Source organism: Hipposideros armiger, unplaced genomic scaffold, assembly GCF_001890085.2.
Source record: "Hipposideros armiger isolate ML-2016 unplaced genomic scaffold, ASM189008v1 scaffold_434, whole genome shotgun sequence".
Classification (NCBI taxonomy): domain Eukaryota; kingdom Metazoa; phylum Chordata; class Mammalia; order Chiroptera; family Hipposideridae; genus Hipposideros; species Hipposideros armiger.
The window spans coordinates 1,442,989-1,451,807 of NW_017731784.1; the positions used below are offsets into that span (position 1 = coordinate 1,442,989).

Consider the following 8,819-nt stretch of genomic DNA (forward strand, 5'->3'; position numbering starts at 1 on the left):
TTTCCCTCTGGTAACCACTGTACTGTTGTCTGTGTCTATGAGTTTTTCTTTGTTGATAGAGTCATCTTATTCTAACCAAAGTAGCTAACAGAATCGTGGCATGACACTTGATGATAGCTCCCAAATTTCAATTAAAAAATTCAAGCATTTTCTCCTTTTTTGACAATAGCTTGAGTATAGAATTTCCTATTTATAAAATTTGACAAAATTAAAGTTTCCTAATTTCAGGAAATGCTTTGAGATTTATGTTTTTATGAAGCTCAGTTTTTTAGTAGTGTGATAATTTAACCTGTTAAAACTAGATTTAAAAGATTTAATTTTGCTTATGGTTGTATTACATTTTGAAGTTTTACATTTGATATTTTCCTGATACAACTTTCTAAAAAATGAAAAATTTAAATGATACTAAATTACGAAAATATTAAATAGAAATTGTACTATATAGTCTAAATGTTTTGAATAAAAATTCTTGGAGGAAAATACAAAACACTCGTGCAAAACCATAAGCATAAATTTTCTAAGGATTTTAAAAAACATTGCATCATTGATTTTCATTCCTGTGGTTCCAGTTTCTTTAATGTAACTAGCATTTCACTTTAAGGCACTAATTCCATGGAAGTGAACTTTACCTAAAAGTCCACATATACAGGATAGGATATACTATGTGAGGGGGGGGAAAGGCAATATTTGCCTATATTAATTATTGTAGCAATGACCACTTAGAAATGATCAGGGATTGGATTATAAATTTAACTTGAAAATAAATGCTTTGTTGCCCTTCTGAATACTCAATGTGGTCTGTTTGATAACATATGTGACATAAGACTCAAGTTGAAACCATTGAACTCTGTAATCATGAATGTACAAACACTTGACAACGCAAATTCCAAGTCTGAATCTTTGCCTTACCAATTTAAGGTATTTAATAAAAGAATGTACATAGATTTTATAAACTTCACTGAAATAATTTTAAGTTATACTCTCAAATGTCATGTATAACTCAGTTAAGTATTCCTCCCAACTGTTTGTGGTTAAAATAGCTTTAAAATAGTAAATTTTATTTTCATTAATATTTACTGAAGCCTTTAATATCACTAATCATTAAAGAATCAGTAGTAGAGGGCAGAGAGAAGATCGTTTCTTGTGTATAGGTAATTTTTAAATGTTTTTAACTTTCTTTTCTCTAGAAAATAAGCCGGTACTCCATGGGCAGCAATAAAATAGAACCCCACTAGAACACATAGTTTATATGCCAGTTAAAACTTCTGGATGTCTCATGGGCACTTAAGCATATTGGCTTTTCTTTCACCCCATGGATATTCAACAAACTCTTCAATGTAAAGGAATACTTTACTTATACAATCTAAAAAAGAATACTAGAAAATATTTTACTTCATAAAGCTAACAAAAAAACCAATGAGGCCTTTGGGCAAAGCTGACCACATAGATCCTATAAATTCCCTAGACCACTTTAATTGTATTCACAGTGCAGACGCCAATATTAAATTGGTTTCTTAAAAATATTAACTAACCAGTTCAAAGGATACAATGTATTTTAAAATACTCTAAAATGTTTAAAGTAATACTTTGTATTGTTTGAATTTCTAGATTCTCAAAAAGAAAAACAAGTTTATCAGCATTATCTATCTTAATATTTGAAGTGTAGAAGGAAAAATATATTATTAACATGAAGATTTTTAAATATTTTGTTATTTTCAGCTGCACTTAATTATTTTTAAAAGCTCTTTGAGGCCAAATTTAGTCTATTGGCTTTAAACCTGCAGAAATTTTTAAATTCTAGTGAGAGCTCCAATACTGTTTTCAGTGATCAAAGCAAACATTTTAAATAGTTTTTTTTTCACACTTTCAAATGTGTTCATACATGGCTTTTCTACTAAAATGAAATACATTGACTTTGTCCTTGCAACCAAGAGAGTCTACATCTGGATAATCATGCCATTTTAATGATCATACTTTTAATGTATTTCAATGGCTTACTTGTCAAAGACACACATATTCTATCTGCATTGAAACAAATACTTAATCCCGTGCCTCCTACAAAGGGAATTGAAATAAATGTACCTACAGTAGAAAAATTCAGTTTTTCTAGCATCAGAAAACATTATGGTTAAAATTTTTGTGGGAGCTAGAAATGTACCCATCACTTGGGCCTAACTCATAAATATATTTAGGCAGAAGAGAACAAATGCCCTGTAAGAGAAAGTAATTACATATGTACAAGAGTAACATAACAGCTATTATGGAAACAATCCCTGTGAATTTTCTAACGTTCGTGCCCACAAACTCACAACCATTTAATTATATTTATTTTCCTCTTTAAAAATAACATTTTAAAATCTATGCTCAAGCATTAATGGTTTCTTTTTCAACATTAGATTGAGTATGATTACAATTATCAACTCAAATTCTATTAGAGTATTAACAATCAATGTTATAGAAGATCATAAAATATATGTGTAATAAACATAATGAGCTTGGGTGTTAATATTGTTTAACTTTTACACAACTCTGCCCTGTAAAATATCCCCCTTTTTAAATCAGATATGTGGAAATTTGTCAACTGGCATCTTAATACTGATAAGAAACAAGTTTAGAAAGAAAATGAGATGGGAAGAAAAGATGAACATGATTAATAGGTGTTTGTTTCATAAAGTCTCTAGGGAGGCTCTTAAATCCCACTGCTCTTATCCTACATGCTCATGGAAGTGAAGAGCTAATTCACATGCCTTTCAAAGCCTTCAAAGAATAACTGAGTGGTTACTAAGTCTGTTCCTGATGCTAAATTATTCCACTTGCCTCCTATTGTAATACCAGATACTCTGTATATATTGGTGCAAGGTTAAATGTTGACTGCATTCATTAGAAACAATTTCTTTCAAATAAGCGCCTAAATTATGCCCAGAAAAGTCTTTCACGTTGAGTCTGTTTCAAATCATCTTTCCCAAAAACTAAAACACCTTTCTTGTTTCTTATCCTTCCCCTCCACCGGTAAAGAACTTGCATTTTGACTTTTCCTTTTAATTTTGATCAAAAATGCATAATCTACTTTCCTTCACGGGTTTTTTTTTGTTTTTTTGTTTTTTGGGTTTTTTTAAAGAATCTTGTTCTCCAACTTCGTAGAACTATAAAGGGGAAGTTAAACTTCATACAATATTTAAATCTTTAAAGTTATGGGTATCCAAAACAGTAGTAACTTACCTCTAATAAAATTCTGCCATTCCTATTTACTAAGATAACTGTCTGATATAAATATATGATTCTTAAGAGTAATTAAAACTGGACCCATATATGTACTGAGTACAGTAGAACAAAATTTGTATCAGTTTGCTTTTGAAAGGTATTTATTTGCAGCGGCATATCCCAATTTTAATAATTCTGTCAAATGTCTTCGTGAATAATTTATAACTCCGTCAATTGTTGAAGTACACTACGTACATAAGCGCGCTATATTATACTATATGTGTATACACACACACGCAGGAAGGAATCAATGCCGTTATCCCAGAAATGACTATAAAAAAGGAAAATTAACCAGAATTATATAATTGGATATTAACAGTCTCACTCACAAAAGGGCAGTGCTGGGAGGTAAAGCTGTTCAATAAAAGAAACACCATAAACTAAAAAACAACCAGTTGCCTTAAATTGGGGCTTCCCGCAGGCTGCCGCGCTGAGCGGTGGGCGGGGAAGGCGTATTTTCGGGAGAGGTGGGGCCGAGATCCAGACACCTTCCACCACCTCCCAATGGGGGGTCTTTCAGGGAAAGCTGCTGCGGAACCCCACAGGAGCCGGTGACAGCCCTAGGTGAGCGCCGAGGGGAAGTGAAAGCTCCAAGCGCGTCCACAACGCGCCCGGGGCCGCCCCTCTCACTCGGGCTTGGCAGCTCCCACGGCTGACGCAAAAAGAATCGGCGGCAGGCGGCGGGGCGCAGGCAGCTGGGGGAGCGGGCGGCTGGGGCCGCGGGCGAGGGCGGACGGCGGCACAGGCCCGGGGCTGGGAGGCCCGCAGCCCGCGCTGCCGCTCCGAGCCGCGTGCGCGCGCGGCCGCATCAGCTGAGCGGGCGGTGCGTATCACGTGGTGCGGGTGTCGAAGGTCACAGCGCGCTCACAATGGAGTTCTCGGAGTTTGTGCAGAAAGGCTTCCAGTTGTTAGCCGATCCCGGCTCCTTCGACCCCAACGCCTTCACGCTTCTCCTCCGGGCGGCTTTCCAGAGCCTGCTGGACGCCCAGGCGGACGAGGCCGTGTTAGGTAAGCCGCTCGGCTCTGAGCTGGATCGGCCTGGGTGGAGGGGCACTCGGAGGAGAGCAGCGAGACCCAGCGAGAGGGGGAAAGCCCCGGGAAGAGGAAGTCTCCGGGCTTTGCCCTTCGCTCCGGACGGAGTGTGGGGATATGGCTCTGCCAGAACCCAGAGCGGACCCTGAGCGTTGTTTTGCCCCCACATAGCCCGCTAGCTACACGTTTCTAGCCTGATATCCCCAACATGGCTCTTTTGTTCCTTTGTAAAGCCCGTGTTTAAGTCTTGTTTGTGGCCTAAATATCTAAGGTTTCCAGCTTGGTTTGAGGCAAAGGCTGTTTGACACTTGCACTTTGGGAGAGCTCCCTGGCAATTCAAGCTTTCAGTGATAGGCTGGCAAAGGTTTCAAAGGGTCTGCTTCCAAAGTAATTGCTAGGTTAAATAGTGTTGACATTTTTCAATTTAGAGAATACCTCAAGTTCCTATGACCACTCCAACACTCTTGTCCTATGTGTTTTGCACAGGTTCCACGCCTAGAACGTTAAAATTTGGTACATAATGTTTTGTTCCGCACCAGTTATCAGGGGGCGAGTCTCTTTTAAGTGATGCGGTCAGTGATTGTGGAGTGCAGTGTTTGTATGGATTGAAGGCATATTTTAAGCCAGATCGCTTTTAGATAATTTTCTTAAGTATAAATAACCCAACAATTCAAATTTTTGGGTTTTTTTCTGTAGTTTCATGAACGAAACACTTGTACAAAAAGTATGAAAGTGGAAGTTCTTTAAACGAAAATAGTAACCACCACCTGGGTTAATCTCAAAAAAAAAATGGATGTCAAAACCTGAAAATATTTTGAAAATTATATTTAATATTCTGAACCCATGCCCTCCTCTCCCTTGATGTATTCATGTCCATGGAGCTGTTTACCCTGAAATTAATCTTTAAGTGAATGTTTATTCTTAAATTTACACCCTGTAAAATATTTTACTACACCCAGTGTTAAAATGAGCACTGTACAGTTACTTAGTTTTTCTTTGGAACTATGATTTTAAAAAAATATTAAGGCAAAATAAAAGAAAAATAATTGAGACCAAGGAACAGCAGAATTATTGATCTGAGCTCTTTATTGTTTTGCCATTGACCTTGTTGCTCATCTCATTTACTTTTAATTGCCAGTCCTTATAGTGGAATTCTTTTGTTATCTTGTTAAGGGGTTTTTTACCCAAATTAAAATACCCTTTTTAAAAAGAAACCTGACTATAAAGAATTTGTTATCACAGGCATCACTGGCAATTGATTTATTTTAGATCACCCAGACTTGAAACATATCGACCCAGTGGTGTTAAAACATTGTCATGCAGCAGCTGCAACTTACATACTGGAAGCAGGAAAGCAAAGAGCTGACAAATCAACTCTAAGGTACAGGATTTACTTAAATTCCATTTATTATCAAATAGTACTTTTATGATTCCAATTTCAGTTTTTTAAATGGGAACTAAACTTTGGCTTCTTTTTTCCTTTAGCACTTATCTAGAAGACTGTAAATTTGATAGAGAGCGAATAGAACTGTTTTGCATGGAATATCAGGTTACTTCAAATTTTTTGAATTAACAATTACTATTATTCGTCTACTCTGTTTGCAAAGATGTTTTCTTTCTTTTTTTTTCACCCCCCAGAATAATAAGAATTCTCTAGAAATCCTACTGGGAAGGTAGGTACTATTATAAGGTGTCAAGTTGAGCCACTTTTCACTTGTAGGTATGAATGGAGAGTGCTGGTGTGAAACAAAACAGGGCAAAAAATAGGGATCTTGACCAAAGAAAAGGGGCCAAAGGGCAAGTGAAACAATTGAAGTTAAGCTAATGTTTTTAAAGATAAAGTTTATTGAGATAATTTTAAAGATGCTTTTTTACTATTCAGAACTTGAAAATAAAGTTTAACAATGTTTTAAATTCAGAATGGATTAAAATTGTGCGTGTCTGGAGGGGGTGGGGGTAGGCACCATTTTTAGAAAAGAAAAATACTGAAAGTTTTCTGTAGATACTATATACAACATTATCATTGTATCTTTCAGTATAGGAAGATCTCTGCCTCATATAATTGATGTTTCTTGGCGTTTGGAGTATCAGATAAAGGTAAAGTTTAAACTGTTCTCTAAGGGTATTTAGGAAACTTAAAGGAAATAGAGTTAAAGACTGAAATGTATGTGTTGTGTTGTTTTAGACCAATCAACTTCATAAGATGTACAGACCTGCATATTTGGTGACCTTAAATGTAGAGGTATTTATACATGTAGAGGTATTTAAGCCCTGTCTAAAAATTAAATGTGTAATGGAATTTAAATCTCCCCGATTTAAATAAACTTTTTTTTTCCCTTAGAACACTGATTCCCAATCCCACCCAGAGATTAGCTTTAGTTGCAACATGGAACAATTACAGGTACAGTAGTAGGGTCTGTGAATCTGCCTATCTTTTTATAGATGTTTACTTGAGAATTATGCTTTTGGAAAGTTCAAAAGAAAAATAATTTAACCATCTGTCAGTAGATAATGAAGGTTGGTTAAAGATTTAATGGGAAGGGGACTTCAAAATCAATATTTTAATGTAGACTTCACTTTGGAAATAAAGATGTACTAATAGAGAATTGATCTATATTTGCTTTTCCCTCCAATTAAAATAAACTTCTGGTGTAGTGTTGAGTGTAAATACCTTCTATTTGTGATGAGTTTGATCCACTAGGACAAAGCAAAATTAGAACACAGCTTTGAGAATGTCTTCTTTGCTTTCAGACATTGAATTAAACTTTCAAAACAGGATTTTTAAACTGATTTTAAATGACTTTTAATAAAGGGGGAAGTATACATAAAATTCTAAAGCTGTTTATATTGCCAATGTAAGACTAGGGAAATTCAAAACTATGCTGTTTAGTGGATATGAGAACGAATTTATTTCTTACTACTTAAAAAAATGAAGATCATTGCTTGAAATGTTCATGAAATTGAATTTTCCAAAAGGCATCTCCTGCAGAGTTGTTTTAATGTAACCATTAATCTAACTTTAAACTTTCAGAAAATGTGAATATAGAATAATCTTTGTTAGATAACTTGAGAAATTTAATTTAGATACTCCTTTCTGTTAAGATGTGGTTAGAACTCATATTTCAAATCTGAGGGCAAGTAGCCAATTTGAAGATGAGCTATTTTAGAGAAAAACCTTCTTTTGAAGGATAATGGTTTGTCAAAGGTTAATATCCTCATGTATTTTAAATTTGTTTAGAAAGTGTCTCCCGACTTTTTTCTTGCATCTTTCTTAAACTTGGATACTTCTTTCCCGTGTTTTATCCTAAAAATCGTGGTATTATATATGTCTTTTAGGACTTAGTGGGGAAACTTAAAGATGCTTCAAAAAGCCTGGAAAGAGCAACTCAGTTGTAACTTGGGGAAGTTAGCGATCTGTCCAGGTCTAGAAGACCAGGAACGCCCTGCGGTCGGCCGAACCATCATCATTTGTGCAAGCTTGGATGTCCTCCTTTTCAATAGAAAATTTTTTTCTTTTTGGATTTATGCCACGCATCAATTTTGACACTTTTTTTACACTTGTGAAAGAGTTCTGAGGGAAATCCTGCCTAAGTATTTGAATCTTTAATGTGAACTGTACATTGATCTCATTTTGATCTTTTTTTCAAGCCTTATAAAAGAAATAGACAGTATTTACACTCTGAATAAATAAGTTTCCACCAAAAGTGGTGAGCGTTTGTTTGGATTTGAGTTTGTGTGTCAACTATTACTCTGAAAACATAGAACGATTAGCGTTAACTTTTTAACGATCGCTTTTTCTCTGGATTAAAGTTAACCACAGTGGGAAAAAGGATGCGATGTCCGTGGTTTATTGAAGACCCCAGCTTCGGGACTTGAGCTGGCGCGGTCTCCCCGTGGCGGGAAGCTGGCCCGTCCCGTTACCTGCGCGGAAGGGTTCGCCTGCAGCCAGACCCTCGCCCGCGGGGTTCCAGAGGCCCGGCCCGGCCAGCCCCCGTGCGGAGCCCCTGCCCAGAGCGAGCGGTTGCCCGCGCGCGCCCCGCCTTGGCCGCTGGCGGGCGGGGTAGGGGGCCGGCGCGGCCGCGGGAAGACAGGGGCGGGCGCTGTTGTTTCCGCGAGCCCAACTCGGGCGCAGGTTCCGCGCCGCGGTGCCGGAGTCTGGGCCGCAGCCCGTGGGGACGGCAGGACCGAGCGCGAGGCAGTGGCCGGTGGCCCGCTCTCGGCGGGAGCCGGTGGACGTGTGCGCCGCGGGGGAAGGCAGACGGCCGAAAGAAAGAAATAACGGGGGGTGGGGTGGGTTGAGCTGCGTGCGGGGCCGAAGCGACGCCCGCGCCGAGAGCAGGGTGGCGCGTGTGGCATTGTGGAGAAATGTCTCTGCAGCCGCGCCAGCGCCGCCGCCTCCGCGCGGAGCGAGGGGGAGGGGGCCGGGTCGCGCCGCTCCGAGGGGAGGGGGCGGCCGCGAGCCCGACTACACCGACACTAATTCCCAGGCCGCCCTTAAGGAATGAGGGGAGCACGTGACCCGGTGG

The 8,819-nt window shown here is 38.6% G+C and overlaps 1 protein-coding gene across 4 annotated transcripts; it reads left to right on the forward strand.

Annotated features, from left to right (window-relative positions):
* The first annotated feature begins 4,058 nt into the window (after positions 1-4,058).
* Positions 4,059-7,999, forward strand: COMMD3 (COMM domain containing 3). Of its 4 annotated transcripts, XM_019665150.1 has the most exons (8): positions 4,064-4,269; positions 5,563-5,674; positions 5,779-5,842; positions 5,932-5,966; positions 6,330-6,390; positions 6,479-6,535; positions 6,635-6,694; positions 7,630-7,999. In XM_019665150.1, exons 1-8 carry the CDS (start codon positions 4,131-4,133, stop codon positions 7,687-7,689), a joined length of 588 nt encoding a protein of 195 aa, XP_019520695.1. In that variant the 5' UTR covers positions 4,064-4,130; the 3' UTR covers positions 7,690-7,999. The 4 variants fall into 4 exon arrangements, with proteins under 4 accessions (XP_019520699.1, XP_019520697.1, XP_019520698.1 ...); XM_019665152.1 differs by lacking the exon at positions 6,479-6,535 and having other exon boundaries at positions 4,060-4,269; XM_019665154.1 differs by lacking the exons at positions 6,479-6,535; positions 6,635-6,694 and having other exon boundaries at positions 4,059-4,269.
* The last annotated feature ends 820 nt before the right edge of the window (positions 8,000-8,819 follow it).

Coding starts and splice junctions, on each gene's coding strand:
- COMMD3 (XM_019665150.1), top strand. CDS start 4,131: ATGGAGTTCTCGGAGTTTGTGCAGAAAGGCTTCCAGTTGTTAGCCGAT. Junction 4,270..5,562: donor GGCGGACGAGGCCGTGTTAG/GTAAGCCGCTCG, acceptor GATTTATTTTAG/ATCACCCAGACTTGAAACAT. Junction 6,536..6,634: donor TGGTGACCTTAAATGTAGAG/GTATTTATACAT, acceptor TTTTTCCCTTAG/AACACTGATTCCCAATCCCA.